The sequence below is a fragment of the Colossoma macropomum genome, unplaced genomic scaffold (assembly GCF_904425465.1).
Source record: "Colossoma macropomum unplaced genomic scaffold, Colossoma_macropomum, whole genome shotgun sequence".
Classification (NCBI taxonomy): Eukaryota; Metazoa; Chordata; class Actinopteri; order Characiformes; family Serrasalmidae; genus Colossoma; species Colossoma macropomum.
In genome coordinates this window covers 488,862-509,238 of record NW_023494804.1, presented here as the reverse complement: position 1 = coordinate 509,238, position 20,377 = coordinate 488,862, and the positions used below count along the sequence as shown (strand labels likewise).

Below are 20,377 nucleotides of genomic sequence, written 5' to 3'. Positions count from 1 at the left end.
ACTCACACGAAGTCCTGAAACATGTAGAGTTGTGAGCTTCATTAAAGGAGTGTTCATGGCCGAGCTTCTACACACAAGCCTATCACTCTGCACAATGCCAAGCGTCGGCTGGAGTGGTGTAAAGCATGCTGCCATTGGACTCTGCAGCAGTGGAAATGTGTTGTCTGGACTGATGAATCAGCTTCACTATCTGGCAGTCTGATGGAAGAATCTGGGTTTGGTGGATGCCAGGAGAACTCTAGCTACCTGAATGCACAGTGCCAACAGTAAAGTTTGGTGGAGGAGGGATGATGGGCTGAGGCTGTTCTTCAGGGTTTGGGCCCCTTAGTTCCAGTGAAGGGTGATGTTAATGCTACAGCATACAGTTCATATGAAACCAGAGGCAACTCCCATACAGATGTGGCTGCTAAAAGTGCTGCTCTATCAAGTGATCAGGATCAGTAGATAGAATCTGTTGCTGCTGCTACTTTAAGAAAAATGTACATGACCTATTAGAGGCAAATGCAAACAAGTTTGCCAGCAATGATTCATGAGGACCTGATTCAATACTGAAAGATTCTGAGTTATTCAGTTCAGGATACAGAGCGTTATATATGGAAACACCCAGAAAACAAAGCAAGTGAAGCAACTAAGTTAGGCAAGACTGAGATTGGCTTTATGGTTTTAATGTGTAAACTGTCATGTCATGCACTGCGGTCTAAGTGGGAAGGTAAGTTCAGAGTAATCTCTACAACATCACATGTCTCAATACCCCAAAATGCGACTAGGCCACTGACTGAGTAGCTAAAATTACTGTTCATGTCATGTGTTACAACCTGTCCAGGGGTTTTACGATGGACCTAAAATACAGAAGACAAAAGAGAGTCATTCAGCGTTTAAACAGATCAAGTTGTGTTATTTTCTTTTCTTTTGCTGCTCTTTTGTACACCAACACAGGACAAAGTGGGCATGTGCCAAAACAACAAACATAACTAGTCCAGCTAGAGAATTTAGAGAACTAACTTACCTACACCAAAATAAAGAAACACCAATACATAGTCTTCCCTTACTCCCTAACTAGGCCAAAAACAGGAGAAAACACTGAGTTCAAAGAAATGGCACCCACTTCTACACCCTGGTCCAGATGAAATACCCCATGCACTCGCAGCCAGCCACTCAGATGTACACATTGTCATGGGACTCCAGCCAATGGCACACACGAGTGAGCAGGTTTCTAATAAGTGAAAGAGAAACAGAGAGAAAGAGAGCAGGAGAGAAACAAGCAGGACAGAAAACATACGTCCTCAGGATGTAACACATGTTAATGACATGCCTCTCTAAACTCATTATGAGATGTTAGGTGACACTGAATCTTACTCATTAGGTTTGGTTGGTTTCACAGCGCAACGGCTAAAGTGAACCAAATCAGACAAACAGGTGTTTGGTTGTTGGTCAGAAGTTTTCCAGGGATGTGAGGATTCACCATGTGCTCACATTGACCACCATGAAAATGTAAAAATATACATAAAAACGGATAATGAAATAATTTCTGCTTCTTTATGATTGGTTTACCAAGTTGAATTCAACCAACGAGGTCAGTGATGCTTAGCCAAAAATATGTTCTGCAATCCAGGCGCCAAAATTAAAAACATATATTTGCTTATTTCACTGCTTATCTGTTGAGTATCTGAGTGGCAGCTCATGCTGCAGTGACTATAAGACGTCTGCAAAAGTAAAAAGTTAAAAGGCAGTATTTGGTGTTCAGTTCTCTCGTTAGGTGTGGACCATCGTAAAAATGCATTCCCGCCAGCAGTGCACTCAAGCAGGGGTCACTGGTTCAAAGTTCAGTTGTTTGGTATGGTCCTGAATATGGGTGGAGTGTTCACATGTCAAAAACGGACCAAACTAGGAGAAAATGTTTGATCAAAGACTAAGCATACGTGACTCTATGCATGACACACATATATTTACTGGCTACAAGTTAGGAGAGATACATTTAGGATTATAAATAAAATTTAGGATATAAATAAATTGCCCAGAAGTATTGAGTTCAGGTGGATAAAATCAAGTACAGAGTCATGCATTGGCAGTACAATAGGTTTCACTGAAGAACTGGTGATTTCAAATGTGGCACTGTCAATTCTGTTTGCGAAATTTGTGCCCTGCTAGATCTGCCCTGGTCAATTGCAAATCTTATTATTGTGAAATGGAAGTGTCTAGGAGCAACAACAGCTTAGCCACAAAGCAACAGACCACATGAACTCACAACAAGTGCTGAAACATGTAGAGTTGTGAGCTTCATTAAAGGAGTGTTCATGGCCGAGCTTCTACACACAAGCCTATCACTCTGCACAATGCCAAGCGTCGGCTGGAGTGGTGTAAAGCATGCTGCCATTGGACTCTGCAGCAGTGGAAATGTGTTGTCTGGACTGATGAATCAGCTTCACTATCTGGCAGTCTGATGGAAGAATCTGGGTTTGGTGGATGCCAGGAGAACTCTAGCTACCTGAATGCACAGTGCCAACAGTAAAGTTTGGTGGAGGAGGGATGATGGGCTGAGGCTGTTCTTCAGGGTTTGGGCCCCTTAGTTCCAGTGAAGGGTGATGTTAATGCTACAGCATACAGTTCATATGAAACAAGAGGCAACTCCCATACAGATGTGGCTGCTAAAAGTGCTGCTGTATCAAGTGATCAGGATCAGCAGACAGGATCTGTTGCTGCTGCTACTAGACAGCGCAAGTGAAGCAACTAAGTTAGACAAGACTGAGATTGGCTTAATGGTTCTGATGTGTAAACTGTCATCTCATGCACTGTGGTCACTGTGGGAAGGTCAGTTCAGAGTAATCTCTACAACATCACATGTCTCAATGTTGTTTGGTGGAGACATAAGTTCCCAACTTAAACACATAATAAGTAAATTACTTGATTCTTTGCAGCTCCAGTCTGAAAATGATCACAACGGACCCTCTTCAAACAGCATCTCTCAGGAAAATTAAAGAACAATGGACAATTATTCAGATACTCCATCTAATAACTGCTGTGTTGAGTGTATACATGTTTGTAAGTTACTTCATTAGGCACCCTAGATTTATCCTAGCTAGATATCACTTAGCTCATTGGAAAATTACTTCTCCAAGATCTCATTAAAAGAGAAATGAAAGTCAACTTGTCCAAAAATGATGAGACAAAGGTAATACTGCAGCGTCACATGGTCAGATGTGAACAGTTTATAGTAAGTGTGTTATTGCTCCAGACTTAATTAAAGAACCGTTTTAAGTATTTTAGTAATACTGATTATTATGATTGTTAACCATTGATATGTAGATATTAATATCATATGTTAAGCTTTCACTGTGAGACTCTGTGTTTGACCTTAGGTCCTGTTCTGCTGTTTACTCTTAAAGAAATTATACATTAATCGTTATTTACACATAGAAACAACTCAAATCGCAAATGTAATCTATAGTGTCCAAATGCTTGTGTAACGTGTGCACAAGAAGATAGTCGGATTCTCCTGGGGGGCAAAGTCTTACTTAACTTAAGTGCATCAGCAACTGATCTGGCGATCACTGACACCCTCCTTAAAGGGCAGGGAAAAAAATTCAAAAAGGGCACTATGGACATCAAGGGGCAAAGAGGCAGGTACTGTGTTGCATCACCTCTTCTTTTAACAACACTCTGTAAGCGTTTGGGAACTGAGGAGATAAAGTGCTGTTGTTTTGAAAGTGAAATGTTTTTCCATTCTTGTTTGATTTCGGATTTCAGCTGCTCAACAGTTTGAGGTCTTCTTTGTTGTATTTAGCACCCAGACTCTTTTAATACAGAGCCATGCTGTTGTAATACATGCAGAATGTGGTTTGGTGTTGTCTTGTTGAAATAAGCAAGGCCTTATCAGAAAAAGACGTCATCTGGATGGCAGCTTATGTTTGTCAGAAACCTGTTTATATCGTTCAGCATTAATGCCGCCTTTACAGATGTGCAATTCACCCATGCCATGTACACTAATGCACCTCCATACCACCATGGACGCTGGCTTTTGAACTGTGCCTGATAACAAGCTGGGTGGTCTTTCTCCTCTTTACCACGGAGGACACGGCGTCCATGATTTCCAAAAAGAATTTGGACCCAGCGAAGGCGGCGGTGTTTCTTGATCCTGTTTATATATGGTTTCTTCTTTGCATGGTGGAGTTTTAACTTGCATTTGTGAATGCAGCGACAAACTGTGTTCACAAGCAGTGGTTTTCGGAAGTGTTTCTGACTCCATGCAGTCATTTCCACTTCAGAATCATGTCTGTTTTTAATGCAATGCCGTCTGAGGGCCTGACAATTATGGCCATACTGTACTGGTTTTCAGATTTGTCCTTTGCATACACAGATTTCTCTGGATTCTCTGAATGTTTTTATGATATACTGTTGATTTTGAAATCCCAATTACTGTTGAAGCAGAGTGATTACATGTATCTCAAAGTTAATGTAATGCTTTCTATGACACTTATTTTTATTAGTTATTTTTATGAGATTTATTTCTTGTCCTAGGACAAATAATCTTTTTCTCATTCAAAAAAGCATTGCAGACTAAGTATAAAGGTCAGTGCTAAATATTTTGTCCAGTGCACAGATCAGTTTTAGATTCAATTCAAATGTTCACTATTTGATTAAATTTAAGGCTTAATATTTATGAAATTTAAGACAATAAGAGTTTTTAAAGATCTGTAAGACAATAGGTGGAGTTTCAGCGACATGTTTTCATGTTTCATACAATTTTCTAAACTTTTTCCTGCAGTCATTGAGCAGAGCAGCAACATGACATGAAGCAGAACCTCTTGTGTGTATTCGAAGTGCTGATTGGCCCACAGACAGAACCTTTATCAAACTAAGTTAGAGTTTGACTATGACCTACTTAATATATAGATTTTGGCCCGTTTTCATAGGGGATGCCAGTAATTCTGTACTCCTACATAGGTAATGTTTAACTGCTACGGTTATAAAAGTGAAAAATGAGAGCTTGTGGTTCAACATCCTCAACAATGAAGGCCACCGTAGCAACCCTAGCTCTGCTTCTGTATGTGTGGGTTGGGATTCTTCAGCTTAAAGCAGAGGATGAAGTTCAGCTAGAAGAAGCTGCTCAGATGCAGCAGGATCCACCCCTGACTGAGGGATTTGAGAAAACGCATGATGGTAAGTAATCAGTGTGCCTTTCTAGAAAAGCAGTGTTGGAGAAAATGTTTGTAAATGTGTGAAATTACAATGCAACGTGAATAATGAAAAGAAAAAAGCAGCTGTTCTATAGTGTAAATGATTTAGTAGCTACTAATGTGTAAGTTCTGAAGTTATGAGAGTGATGAATGTGGACCCAAGTGCAGACGTTTAAGGGGTTTATGTGGAAATCAGTGCATTTTTGATTTCAGACCACATGAAAGTAGCGTTCTCAGCTGCTTTGGGAATGGATGGATTCTACGGGCCCTTCACAACCGATGTTACAATGAGCTTCAAAAAAGTCTTCACAAATAATGGAAACGCTTATAATCCAGTCACAGGTAGTTCCTCATTAATATACTGAACAAAGACAATCCTGTTCTGTATTCTGTCCCCAAAGTGTTGAGATGAGCTGTTTTTCCTCTGCAGGTGTCTTCACTGCACCAGTCAAAGGGGTCTACCACTTCACAGCCACCATCTTTGGGAAGTACAGTGACCACTGGACGGGCATGAGGTTTTTCCGTAATGAAGATATAATGTTTACAATATCTGACCTTCCCAATGGAAACCATGTGATTGTCAGTAGAGACATCAGTCTGTCACTGGAGAAGGGCGATGTTGTATTCATAAAACTTACAGCCAACCATCAGGTTTATGATGACTACAACAACTTTAACACTTTTGGTGGCTTCCTGCTCTTCTCTCTGTGACACGGTGATGGAGGAAGTGTAATTGTTTAATTGTTTATCGCTGCTGATGGAACAAAACCTTGTATGTCCATTTTTGTTTTTCAGTTTTTGACATAATTTGAAAATGCATGTTGTGCTTTACATTATGTGTAGATTTCGTGATGACTGGACCAAAGGAAACAGCCCAAAATTGCTCAGAAAAACATTCGGGTTCCATTGACTTACATTAAAAGTAAAGTAGGTTTTTTCCTTCTCCTGCAAAGTTACCGTTTTGGAGATAAGAGATTTTGTTTCAACAACAGCAATATGTAGTATTTCTAGCTGTCTAGCTGATTGCGTGTGTCCAAATAACAACAAGTACAAAATTGCAAACCATAAACAAAGCGAACACACAAGCAATTTTTTTGTTGAAACAAAGACATTTAACCTGTGAGTCGCTAAGAAAACCTGATGAGAGTCATCATCACTTTATTTCTTCATCACTTTTATTTGTATAGCGTGCTCAAGGACGCTTTACAATCAAAGAACATCAACACATTAAACATCAACACATTAAACAAGAGGGCAATACAGGTAAACATTCAAGGTAAACAATAATACAGTGAAACAAGTAAGTCTGTAACAGAGAGTTAAATGAAGATAGAGAGGTTGCATCCTGAATAAACTGGGGCGGGTATTCCATCATTTGGGAGCTACTACATTATACATCAATACAATACATCAACCACCCATAGAAGCCAATTTAAACCTTGGAACCTAGGTGTTGTCGATATTCACAAGCGATCAAAAATGTCAGCTTCTGGTTACGTCAAATGGAGGCGTCAAACTCAGCTGACCAAATTACCAGTTTATCTTAATGAACGAGATCATTCATTTACCATCTCAAGACTGGTCTAGATGCTACAACACTACTAGAAACTGTAAATAAGCACAGTTGATGTTCAAACAAAGCCAAATCACTAGAAATTAACACCTTCTTAGTACATGGTAATTAGAAATCTTCACTTTAGAACAGAGCAGTGTTTCCCAGTCTCAGTCTTGGTGACCCTTTGCTCTGCTTGCAGCCAATGAGGTGTGGAGGAGTTGAAAAAGGTGTTTTCAAATGTATCTGTTTTTTATCATTTGAGTGAACAGCTGTCTTTGAGAATAATAATAATATCATTACTCAATTGTTCACTATATTTTGTGCTTTAAAGGACAGAATTGTGGGTATTTGACATTTTAGTGAAACATGAATTTTGGAAGCACTATCAGTCTGATCAGAAATCATTATTAAGAGTGGCGTTACTGTACATGTAAATGGCTATGATGTCCTGTTTTTATTGATTAGAAAAGCTACTGAAAGTGGGTGTTTTTTTTTTTCACTGAAAAATGTTACTGGAAATGGAAACACTGTTTTAAAAGATCTTGGCAAGTGGTCTCTACTTCCGTTTGGATACTTAACACATGTTTTGAGAAGCTAAAAGATTCTGCAGATTTGCAGAAAAGAATGGTAATGGAACCAGTAGGGGGCAGTATTGCACCATCACACCAATAAGTTCTCACTGTTGTTATTAATCTGACTGTTACTTCTGAGTGCAACATACACATGATCTCCTTTCTGCAGCAGCAGAGTGGCTCCACCAACGGAGTACTTATTCAATCCTTTCGGGAATTCAGTCACGTCTAAGATTCTCATTTTTGTACAAACATACAGCCAGCATGTGTGACCTGCTGGAACCAAGTACATTAAACCTGAAGTAATAGACTCCTGAGTGGAGAGTTTACCTGTGATTGGACTGAACGCGTTTCCAATGTTTGTGATCTCTTTGCTGAAAACCAGTATGGTGTCCACATTGAGAGGCCCGAGGTGGCCTTTTAAGCCTGGAGCGGATGAAAACGCCACCTTTGGTCTGTCTGCATGAATGAATGAATTAATATACAAACAAATAAATTAATAAGTAATTTTTGATACTGTTTTGATGTGGTGAATTGTACATGTTGCTCAGCTTTTTTATTAATAAAGCTTTTGAAAAATGATATTTCTATCTCAGAGATAAAACTTATAAAAAAAGCATTCTCCTCTCTCAGTGCTCCCACACCCGCTTTAGTAGAGACCACCCTCCCCTCCAAAGCTGTGAGACAAACACAACAAATAAATAACTATCCAACCAGCTAAACGCAGAATCAGATTATTGATGAAATGAATCACTTTCATTAAAGCATTATTGAGCGTCATGATCAGCACTAATACGAGTAAAGAGTGTAAAGACTTTACACTGGACGTTCAGGGTCAGTCTCTCGCAGAGGCACCAGGCAAGTATCAAGTTGCTTTTTATGCGGGTTTCCAGTCAATTTTGATAAATTTGCGTTGGGCTAACGATATTATTTTAAGCTTTACTCACTCTGCAAATTGAGAGTGGAGACTGTGGGCCAACCACATAATCTTTATTCAATTCTTTAGCCAAGAGAGCAGAAACAACACCAGGTTCATCCAGTGATGAGGACGAATGGATTTTGTGTGGGGGTCCTTGAAAAAGCTACAGATATGCAGATTATTTTAATTAGCAAAGGTGCATAAAGATTCATGGAAATGATTGCATCATTGCACAAAACATTCACATTAAAACTGACAAAAGGTCCACCATGCTTATCCTGAAAAGCACCTACAGGTTCAGCACCATGGACAGTAGATGCAGCTTTGCCAGTGTAGGCCCTCGGGCAGAGGAGTGGCAGCGGGAGCTACACATGGCACAGACCAGAGCATGGTGGCCGCTGAAGTGATGAACCTGAAATTCTGTGTCCATAAACAACCAGTCCAGTCTGGAATTGTAGAGAGTAATGAGCCAGAGTCAGGCTCGGATTCCAAAAAGTCCAAAATCCAGAAAACAAGGTCAAACCAGAAATCACAACAATACTGAGAGGGCTAGGCAAAAAGGCAAGGTCAAAAACAAACAAGACAATGGTCATGAATGGTGAAGCAAGCAAACAAACAAACTAGAAGGCTCAGTAAAGCTCTGTAAATAAAGGCTACACTTTGCAAATATCCATGCTAAAGCCTGGGCTTATATACTAAACTAACAGATCACAAGAAACAAGGAACAGGTGAGGTGAATCAGTAGTCAGGTGAAGCAGACCTGTGGAGAGTCATGTGAGGGAGATCAGAGGTCATGTGATCAGGTGAGGTGTTCTATTAGGGAGGCTGGGAGGTAGTGTCAGTGGAAACGGAGGGTGGTGTAACAGCAAGATAGACTTGGCCAAAAATTATTTATGATATTCAATAAACAGCGTACCCTCATATCACTGGCTAAAGTCAACCATCATGGTCAAGTACAGGTCCAGTTCCTCCCAATGTTCGGGGTAGACTTGAAACAAAACATCTCCATAAATGTCAAACGTGACAACGAACTCCCCAAAGGAGAGATTGTGCTGCAGCCTAGGATTAGACATTTTAAGAAAAAACGAAAGATGGATGGACGAGCAAGGAGGCCTAATTAAAGTTAGAGGAGGAATGAGTGGCCTACCCAAGGCTTGCGCAGGTAGAGCAGTGGAGTTACTAAAGCAGGCAGGGCAGGAACAGCAGGGCATCATGGATCAGCACAGCATACCAAGGGGTGGAGTCAGACTGTCTTTTAAACTGGCTGAATTTACAGCAGAGTCTGCGAGACTCTGGATGACTTACGGCAGTTAGAGATCCAGGGCAGCTGATGGGGAGAATGCAGAGGAGCAGGGTGCTTACAGGAACTTTTTGCTGGGTGAGGAGAGGATAACTTTGCCAAACACTTCCTCCCAACCTTCGTTGGCTGAGCTGATGCTGCGGGAGAAGCAGGAGAAAGTCTGCAGGAGGAATGGAGGGGCTGCTCAGAGAATTAGCAGCCGGAATGCCATTATCACCCAAAAGCTTGGAAGGCCAAGAAGACCATAAAGACTCACAGCTGTGGATGTGAGCACTGCAATGCATAAGAAGTCATCAGAGACGGAGGAACAAGCTCACTGCCGGAATCAGAAACTTGAATATCAGCAATCTCTCTTGGAGACGTAGCAGCTACGTGTATCAAAATGACGGAATGTCGACATGTCGTCACCTGAAAACAGCTGAACAGGTACAAGGCAAGTTGAGTCATTGTAAAGACAGGTGGCAATCAGTGATTGGTCTGAGTAATGAATGAGTGACAGCATTGGAGTCTTCTAGGCAGGACTTGCCCTAAGCATCTCCTTACACCATTAGCATGACCAGTCTTGTGTCACTGTGTCCCATTTTGAGTTGCTTAAACCATTTATCATATCTTCGGCATTTTCATAAAACCAAGAAAACAAAGGTGTTGTCTTCTTGTAATGTTACATGTTTTGGGTAAAATACTACCTGTAATTGTATATGTGAACACCAGGCATCTGTATTATAACATTAATAATGGCTGGAAAAAGCCGGCAACACTTGTCCAAACCTCAAAGATGCATCAGATAATGATCAGGGAAATGATTAAACACATTAAATTTTTGGGTTATGCATGAACAAATGACAAATTGAACCAATGATAATGCATATGCAGAGCACAACTTGTGTCCTGGAAAGATAAGTAGTGCTAGATATGGCAGGTAACAGGAAGATCTGGAACAAAAACAAATCCAGTAGTTTATCTCCTTTATGATGGATAAACAGAATCTGTGTTTATGTTAATGATCATTTCTGTCACTACACACCAAACGGGAGTTCACAGTTAAAGTGTGTGTATGCCATTGTAGGAGGTGACACAGTATTCTACATTGAACTAGCTTATCAAGGCCACATTCCACTTGATGGGGTGAGGAGCTCAGTCTTCCAGGAGGAGCTTAAAGTAGAGCCACTACTCCTCCAGATTGAGAGGAGACCGTTGAGGTGATTCGGACATCTGATTGGGATGCCCCCCTGGCCACCTGCCTTTGGTTTAGTTTAAGTATGGCTTACTGGGACGAGAGGTCGTCGTAGGACTTGCTGGAGGGATTATATCTCCAAGTTGGCCTTGGAGCAGCTCAGGATCCCCCAGAATGAGCTGGAGGAAGTTACAGGGGACTCTCTGTCATCTGGGACCTGTTTTCTCTATTTTTATCGTGACCCTAGCTGGATCAAACGGTTTAAGAAGATGAATGAATGAATGAGGGTCAGGATCAAAAGCCTTTCAGTTGCTTATGTTCTCAGCTGCTTTAATAAGTGATATTCTGTGATTATTTATTGACACTGTTACTAATTGTCTACGCTTGATGTCGGAACAAAACGTTGTATCTCCATTTTTGTCATTTTTGAGTTTTTGACATAATTTGAAGGTGCCTGTTGCCTTTTACATTGTTTCATGATAAATGAACCTAAAGAAATGGGCCAAAATGACTTAGAACAAACTCTGGTTCCATTGACTTACATTGAAAATAAATTCCTTCTCCTGTGAAAATACCATTTTGGAAATATCATCAACAGCGATATGTGTTTTCATGATAATTAAGATGCATCCTGATTCTTCAGTCTTTTTCTAGTGAGCACGTGTACATTAACTACATCTCCCTCTTATTGGTATAGCATGGTGTGCTTGGTCTGACAGAGAATCAAACCCCAGTCTGCTATGAGAATGGCAGTAATATTACCAACTACACTATACCAAATGAATTAAAGGGGTAAAATGTCCTTGTATGTTCTGTTCAGTTTCCTTAAAATAACTACACACAATTTAATGACATCACCTGACTGAAGCCATTTTGATCACATGATCTCTCTGAAAGTTCTTAGTGCCACTTGCTTTCAATGACAGACATCACTTTAGGAAATAAACACAACACACTTGTGCAGTACAAAATGATTCTTTATATCTATGAAGCATTTTTACCACATTTTTTGCGATGCTGAAAATGGCAAGGAATGGTGAGGAACTTAAAGCAAAGAAAGTATTAATATATTTCAAGTAAAGAAGAAAGCATCAAGCTACATAGTTGTTCTGTATTCTGATATACTTATAGTGGTTGTTTTTGCCCTGTTCAATGATTTCTGGCACTTAATATGTTACTTATTGTTTAATAATCTCTCGAAAGTTTTAAATGCAGGTCACATTTTATATGTATTCTAAAAAGTATCAGCTACAGAAGCCGAAGGCAGCATATTGTGAAATATAGTCTTAGAACTTAGAATGCAACATTTGTCCTCACCAGTAAAAACACTTCACATAGGAAACAGCAGAAAACCAGTGAAAGTGCAATGGTTGTCACTGTTGTCATGAATCTGACTGCCACTTCTGAGCACAACATACACATGATCTCCTTTCCGCAGCAGCAGAGTGGATCCACCAACGGCGTACTTATACCATCCTCTTGGGGATTTGGTCACGTCTAAGATTTTCTGACGATTTTTGTACAAACATACAGCCAGACTGTAAAAAAAGCTGGAACCACGTAAATTAAACCTGAAGTAATAGACTCCTCTGAATGGAGCAGTGAAAACACCTGCAGAAGGAGAAACAGATGGATCAGTACATCAGAGTCTCTACACCACCAGCAGAGAGAAGAACCAAACCAGACATCAGACACTGTCTCTGTACTGACTGTACATTTACCTGTGACTGTATTGTACGTCTTTCCAACATCTGTGATTCTTCTGCGGAAAGGCACTATAACACCATTGCTGTGAGGCCCAAGATTGCCATTTAGGCCTAAAGCGTATGAGAACGCCACCTTTCGCCTGACTGCAAACAGAAACATGTACAGTCTCAGGGCAAATTTGATCTTTTTCCATAAGAGTGATATACATTGTGGTGTGGACCTGATCACTGCAAAAAGTGGTATCTTATCAGGTAAAATGATCTCACTATAGTGGCAGATCATTTTGCTTGTTTCTAGAAATGTGCTTGACACCAACAAAATCATCTGCCAGTATAGTGAGATCATTTTACTCAATGAAATGACCTAAATATTTCTGAAAATAAGCTAAATAATCTTATAATAAGTGCACAACCATCTCAAAATGGGAATGTTAGATATATCGACTAAATTTAAGATTAAGATTAGTTTACAATGTGACTCACAGCAGCACACACACCAGATTTAAGCCTGTTTTTATTCTCCTCACTCAGTAATTATGCTTCCACCCCCACCCCCCCTCTCCTTTTGAGGAGACTTCCTTTGGACCTGCTCAGTCTGAAATGGCTCATTCCAGCTCCTGCTCCTCCCTGGCTCCACCCCTCCATCATTACACCCCCCTGCTGATAGTTTATGGAGATATTTACCTCTTCGCATATATAAACTTCTTTGTTTGGCCTTTGGCTTTACACAGTCTGACTCTTGATGTGTGACTCTTGCCTGTTCCCCTGATTTTCACTAATCCTTTTTCCTTGTGAAAACCTGCTGGCCTATTTTTGACCCCTGCCTGTGATGACCTATTGGATTCCCACCAGGCCGTCTTTGTTGGCGGATGAGCTGCTTGTGTACGACCCTTAAGGATCCGACCAAAGGCTCTAGCACTGCATGTTCAGCTCCTCTTGTGCTTTGGCAGAGCTGGACTGCCCTTAGTAAAACTACTCTGCACATGGAGCCTGACTACAAACTCAGTTTGTTATATTTACATACATCACATGTTTATGATTTCTTTCACATTTAAGTCTTACTTGAATTCTCCTCTCCTGTTGCTTCCACAGAGTCCGCACTCCCCTCCGCAACTGTGAAACACACAAAAATAATCCAACCAACCAACAACACAGTCAGATTTTACACCAAATGGACCAATTTCTCTCTCTCTCTCTCTCTCTCTCTATATATATATATAGTATATATATATATATATATATATGTATATATGTGTATATATATATATATACACACACACACACACATATATATATATATACATGAGAATAACTTGCTGTTTTAGCATTTCAAATACATTTCAAAGATGAAAGATTTCAGGTCATGAAAATAAATAATTAAATGGTGGCATTTAATAAACACAGAGTTGTGTTATTTATTCCAGTTCTGTTCTCTTTAATATCTATCATGTGAATTATAACCCAATTCAGAAGCAGAAAAATTAAACAAACAACCTCAAAGCCCAGTTTTGAAATTTTGAGTAGGTTTAAAAATAAAATATTTTTTGCTAGATGTATACCAGCAGCATATTATTATAATTATTATTATTATTATTATTATTATTATTATTATTATTATTATTATTATTATTAATTATATCTATGTATATTTTATATACATTATTCAGTTGTGTATTTCCTAGCAAAATAATGAATTAAAAAACATTAGAAAACAGTCTTAAACTTGATATATTGTGGGAGCTGCCACTGGCTTCAGTCTCAGGAGAGGAGCTTTAGGGGTGCAGTATGCAGAGCTGTGCAGTATGCCCTAGACAACCCCCCCATCCCACACTTTAAATAATAATTCTTCCTTGCTCATTTACTGTTTGTTTGTTTGTAAAAAGCTAAAAACTAATGACACAGCAGCAAATTTAATTCAGCACTGTTTTTATGGCTGTAACATAAAAATAACAAACAATATTAAAGCAAAACGTACTTAAATAGTACAAATGTATGTGGATCATTATGTCATTACAAACTTTATAAACAGCATAAACAATGTAGAACAACAAGCAACAAAATGCAGAATAAAATTATCTGAATCTTTCAAACCAATTTTATTCAATTTTCCAAACTTGTGGAATTGTTTGACCTTCATAGATGTTCATTCAGGATTACGGTCTTAAGCAAAACAATTCAAAACAATTGTGAAAAAAGGTTGTTTGGGGATCTTTCAAGTCATTTGATTTACCTGTGTTTTGTTTCTTCAGCTCTTCAATCTGGCTTTGAGTGAACTCAATCTGCTCCTCCTGCTCGTCCCCCACTTCGAGCTGTTCCCCCTGCTCATCCCCCACTGTGAGCTGGTCATCAGCTCTCTGGAGCTGAACACAAGACAAGCAGAACCAAAGCAGAACCACACTGACCCTCATCCTGAGATGTTTTATTTGAGACGTGTGCAGAGTGAAAGAGTTCAGTTGAAAATGGGGTGAATGTAACAGACGATCAGCATCTGATTCTTATATAGTGGAACATGCACAGAGATGCCAAACACACACACACACACACACACACACACACACACAGATACACACACACACACACACACACACACACACACACACACACACACACACACTTCAGGAGAAGAAAATGCAGAAGTAGGGCTTCACACTTACAAAAAGAAGATTGCAGAAGCTGAACTCTGTGACTAAGTGTGGCATCACGCATCCATTTTGACTGACTGATAGACAAACTGTGAAATTTCATCCCTTACAGAAATTCCATGATCAACTGTGAGTGGTATTATTGAAAAGTGGAAGGGTTTAGGAATCACAGCAACTCAGCCACGGAGTGTCAGACCACGTAAAGTTACAGAGCAGGTCGCCGAGCGCTGAAGAGCATAGAGCATAAACGTCACCAACACTGCTGACTCAGTAACAGAGTTCCAAACCTCCTCTGGCCTCAACATCAGCACAAATACTGTGTGCTGGGAGCTTCAAGGCAGGGTTTCCATGGCTGAGCAGCTGCATGCAAGCCTTACATCACCAGCACAATGCCAAGCGTTGGATGGAGTGGAGTAAAGCGCCGCCACTGGACTCTGGAGCAGTGGAAACATTTTCTTTGGAGTGATGAGTCACGCTTCTCTATCTGTCAGTCTGATGGACGAGTCTGGGTTTGGCGGTTGCCAGGAGAACGTTCCCTGCCTGACTGCACTGAGCCAGCTGTAAAGTTTGGTGGAGGAGGGATGATGATATGGGGTTGTTTTTCAGGGGTTGGTCTAGAACCCTTAGTTACAGTCAAGAGAATTTCAGACAATTGTACACTTCCAACTTTGTGGGAACAGTTTGAGGAAGCCCTGAACTCAACCGCATTGAACTCTGAACACAAATACTCTTCTGGATGAAGGCCAAAAATTCCCACAGACACTCTCCAAAATCTTGTAGAAACCTTCCCAGAAGAGTGGAAGCTGTTACAGCTGCAAAGAGGGACCAACTCCATATTAATGCCTATGGATTTAGAATGGGATGTCAGAAAAGCTCCTGTAGATTTAATGTGTAGGTGACCCAATACTTTTGTCAATTTAGTGTATCTTTGTATTATTGTATTGTTCATCTGTCTTTTTAGCAGCAGCTTGTGCTACAGGTGCAGTAAGACATTCTATAAGGAGTAAAATGTTAAAACAGGCAGATTATGCAGACAGTACTGCACTGATGGGCACTGAGAAAGGCAGCCTCTGATGGACTTAGGATAGAGTGCAGTATTGACAGTGAATGGCTCACCGTGCTCACTGACACAGGTTCAACTATCTCTCTGCTGCAGCTGGGCATGAGAGGTACACCACGAGAGGGAGGCTGGACGGCTGGGAGGTTACTACCATCCAACTCGGCTCCATTACCAGTCGTCAAGGCGACATGAGAGGGAGGAAGCAGCTCCTGATTGTATTGGGAGGTCTTAACCAAGTGCACAACGTGGTGGACTGTCAGGTTGAGGGTCCCACGGCTTTTCGTGGGTGAAGCTTCTGGCACTAGAGGAGCTGAAGATGCAGTGCTAGAGCCTTTGGTTTGATCCTTGAGGGTCGTACACAAGGTCGAAGAATGACCGTCTGGCAGGAAATTAATGTTTTGGAGGGCAACAGTGATGAGCAGAGTGGAGGTATGCGCTAGAGTTTGCTAAGTTCAAAGGACACCCCGCCCCCTGGTGCCAGTGCTGACCAGGACAGTGGACATTCTGAGACCCCTGCTGCAAGGAAGACCATGGCGGTGGCAATGCCTTCTGGTGTAATTGGAAGACTTTGCTTAGGCAATGTGTGTCACTTGGACAGCTGACCTTTAAGGCATTCTGCTATATTCTATATGATACCAACATAAAGTGGTGTTCTGCAGCACAGAGACTTGTGGAAGACATGAGGGGGTTGTTTTGTCTTGTCAGTGTTGCTTGTTCTATTGATTAGGTATGTGTACATGTTTTATGTGTGATTCTGTGTCTGGCATTTGGGTTTTCGCAGTGAATTTATCAAACAGATCAGAAAACAGGAACATACAGTATTGAACAGGCGAGAGGTCACCACTAACATAAGGCTTCACAACACCGATGACCCCCTGCCTGTTCAGTGCTTTGTTCCTGTTTTCTGTGGCAAATCGTGGCTTCTTCTGCCTCTTCTTTCCCAGTGGTGCTACAATATGTTCCTCCAATGTCTGTTCTAATTCCTGTAGGATGCATTTAAGCATCATCTGTACTCTTAGCACTGAATACAGAGTAAAAGCTGAACCAACAGATTTAGGAGCTTTGGCAAACATGCATCCCCTGACACTAAACAAAGCCAAACACCCAAAAAGCAATTCCAGTGGGCTCCACACCAAATCCACAAAGCCCTGGATCCATTTATATATAGACCTTACCAGTGGCATGGACAGATTTTGGGAGGAGTGGGGGCAGTGAGGGGATTTGTATATCCTAAATTATGTACACAGATCCAATTAAAATCATACACATTTAATCTATATTCAAGTCCTTTTTTGATGCATGAACCAAGAAATGACATGGCTAATAAACGTCCTGTTGAATAAACACAGTCAATGGTTATATGTAATATAAACATTGTAATATTTAAGCAACATATTCAACCAACGATTTATTTAGCTCATTAGTAAAATGCATTTTTCTTATGATTATTGTTGTTGTTGTTGTTGTTGTTTTTGTTGTTGTTGTTGTTAAGAAACAGAAAACTCCCCTTTCTTTTTTTGGTGATAAACTTTTTATTGCATTTTTTATTACGTTTTACATCAAGCGTGGGAAAAGGTAAAGGGGTGGGGAAAAGCAGGATGGTGACATGCATTTTTAGGAATTCACACAAATCAACAATAAAACTAAGAAAATACATAAACAACGACACAACTAAACAACATTACATGATTTAATTGAAAACTAAAATTCTTGAGTAGAGCCATATAAATTCTCCAGTTTCTTTTTGTTGACTGTTTTGCCTTTGAAAACTAGATATCTGGAATTTCATAACTGAAAGCTGTGGGGTGATCCAAAGTGGTAGCTGTAAAATCTGCCATCACCATCCTTCGCTGAATCAAAGAAAACTGAAGAGCTGAGTCATTTAAAAGACATAAATGTGGCGAAGGTGGAAAACTGATATAAAGTACTTCAGGTAACATATCTACTGTAGAGGTCCATATATCTGCTAGATTCCCAGAACATTGTCCATTTTATCATTTTACCCCCATGGACCCTCACAGAGCAGGTACTATTTGGGTGGTGGGTCATTCTCAGCACTGCAGTAACACTGACGTGGTGGTGGGGGTCCTGACCACTGAAGAACAGGGTAAAAGGGGGCTAACAAAGTAGGCAGAGAAACAGATGGACTACAGTCTGTAACTGTAGAACAACAAAGTGCACCTAAATAGTAAGTGGAGCTGATAAAATGGACAATGAGTGTAGAAACAAGGAGGTGGTCATAATGTTATGCCTGATCGGTGTATTTTAGAATGGATAAACAGATTTTTGACTTAAATTAGCCCATATAGTGTTCCAATCCTAGGAAGGACCAGTACAGGAAATCTCTCACTCCCACAGTTGTTGCTTTATATGGTGGTCTACCAAAGTTTTGTAAATAAACAATACTCTGCCCCATTTATTGTCCAAAGGCCTTATCCAGTCTGGTAAGGGGTGAGAGCTGAGAGTGCTGCCCCAGGAAACTCCATAGGCTCAAAGTGCAGAACAAAGTTGTAAATAAACAAAATATGAAGAAGCTGAAAGATTAAAAAGCATCTGCAGCTCCTGAAATGACAGCAAGCCACTATCGCCGCATCTGTCCTCTACTGTATTTATACCTTTAGAGGACCAAAAAGGATTATAGGATGTTTATCCCTAATAAAATTCTTGAAATTATTGCTGTAAACACATCTAGTCTGTAAACAGATTTGGTGTGGAACACCCAGAAACCTCTCCACTTTTCTCCAGATACTCAGGGAGTTAGACATTATGATTTGTCCTACCATTTCCAGTAAACAATCAGTCTTGTAATCTATAAGGTTTTGCTAAAGATTCTTCAGTAGATCTCCAAGGAACTTGAGTGTTGGTCCATCCATACATAGAGAGCTTTCATTTGAAATGAAACTCTCCATTTCCACTTTATATCTGTTCTTTACAGACAGCTTTTTAAGGACATTGGCAATTTGTTTGAAAATATTAAAACTGCCCAATTTCTATATAATGTCCACTCCAAAACATTAACTTTATTCTTCTTTCTCAATTCTTTGGTAGAACGACTTGTGTGCTTAGGGTCGTTGTATTGCTGCATGACCCACATTCTCTTGAGTTTCAGCTCACGGTCAGATGTCCTGACATTTTCCTTTAGAATTTGGTGGTATTTTTCAGAGTTCATTGTTCCATCAGTGACGGCAAGCCGTCCTGGCCCAGATGCAGCAAAACAGGCCCGAACCATAAAACTACCACCACCATGTTACATGGTATAAGGTTTTATGCTGGAATGCAGTGTTTCCCTTTCTCCAAACATAACATTTCTCATTAAATCAATGATCTATACAACATCTGTCCAGAAAACATTGTTCCAATAGCCTTCTGGCTTGTCCATGTGATCTTTAGCAAACAGCAGACTGGCAGCAATGTTCTTTATATCTGTTCTTTACAGCCAGCTTTTTAAGGACACTGGCAATTTGATTGAAAATATTAAAACTACCCAATTATTTCCTACAGATTTTTACATAATGATCATTACCCAAATTTGAAAAAAGGAATCAAATGGTGACTGAAACCATGGCATTGTAAATTCCTCTACATGGTTATAATGGAATGCCTGATGTAAAAGGCCAAGGCAAAGGGACTAATAAAGTCCAAGATAACTGCATTGATGTGATTGAGAGTTATGATAGAGTTTTGACTGGTATGTCAACCAGAAGAAAAATCTGACTCCAGAGTAAGAGCTGGACATCATTGTTACCTGCAGTCCTAATGAGACCAAGGATGGCCCCACACAAACCAACAGGTTTCACACCTACTGAGTTAAGGACAGGTTGGGCAGTGAGATCAGTATTAGGTTCAGCATATGTAGCAAAAGGTTGTACAGGGTTATTTATGAGGAATAGAGACAATAAGATTCTGAGTTACTCTATACACCATATATGGAAACACTCGGATCGCAGTGCATATGCTGCAAGTCAAGGAGCTGAGTTAGGCAATATAGAAATTGGTTTTATGATTATGATCTGTAAACTGTCCTCGCATGCACTGTGGTGTAAGTGGAAATACTGTTCAGAGTAATCTTTATATCACTTGTTACTTTTCTCAGCACTCCTGATGGTGTCTGACGAAGGTATACATTCCAACTTAAACCCTTAACATGTAAATGATTCAATTCTAAGCAGGTCCAGTCTGATGACGATGGACCCTCTTCAAACAGCGTACCTCAGGAAATTGAGAGGGAACAATGGAAGACTGTTCAGATACTCTGTCTTATGACCTTCATGTTGA

General features: G+C 40.2%; 2 protein-coding genes across 2 annotated transcripts; one reads left to right on the top strand and one right to left on the bottom strand.

Annotated features, from left to right (window-relative positions):
• Positions 1-4,973: 4,973 nt before the first annotated feature.
• On the top strand, positions 4,974-6,254 carry LOC118824867 (complement C1q-like protein 3). Its single transcript, XM_036595307.1, has 3 exons — positions 4,974-5,157; positions 5,388-5,516; positions 5,605-6,254. The coding sequence occupies exons 1-3, from the start codon at positions 4,977-4,979 to the stop codon at positions 5,883-5,885; spliced, it is 591 nt and encodes a 196-aa protein (XP_036451200.1). The 5' UTR covers positions 4,974-4,976; the 3' UTR covers positions 5,886-6,254.
• A 5,461-nt stretch (positions 6,255-11,715) lies between these two features.
• On the bottom strand, positions 11,716-14,854 carry LOC118824962 (complement C1q-like protein 2). Its single transcript, XM_036595454.1, has 4 exons — positions 14,631-14,854; positions 13,463-13,513; positions 12,416-12,544; positions 11,716-12,305 (listed from the first exon to the last, which is right to left on the bottom strand). Exons 1-4 carry the CDS (start codon positions 14,806-14,808, stop codon positions 12,025-12,027), a joined length of 639 nt encoding a protein of 212 aa, XP_036451347.1. The 5' UTR covers positions 14,809-14,854; the 3' UTR covers positions 11,716-12,024.
• Between the last annotated feature and the right edge of the window lie 5,523 nt (positions 14,855-20,377).

Coding starts and splice junctions, on each gene's coding strand:
- LOC118824867 (XM_036595307.1), top strand. CDS start 4,977: ATGAGAGCTTGTGGTTCAACATCCTCAACAATGAAGGCCACCGTAGCA. Junction 5,158..5,387: donor ATTTGAGAAAACGCATGATG/GTAAGTAATCAG, acceptor TTTTGATTTCAG/ACCACATGAAAGTAGCGTTC. Junction 5,517..5,604: donor CGCTTATAATCCAGTCACAG/GTAGTTCCTCAT, acceptor TTTCCTCTGCAG/GTGTCTTCACTGCACCAGTC.
- LOC118824962 (XM_036595454.1), bottom strand. CDS start 14,808: ATGAGGGTCAGTGTGGTTCTGCTTTGGTTCTGCTTGTCTTGTGTTCAG. Junction 13,514..14,630: donor GCTGAAGAAACAAAACACAG/GTAAATCAAATG, acceptor TGTGTTTCACAG/TTGCGGAGGGGAGTGCGGAC. Junction 12,545..13,462: donor AACAGGAGAGGAGAATTCAA/GTAAGACTTAAA, acceptor TTCTGTTTGCAG/TCAGGCGAAAGGTGGCGTTC.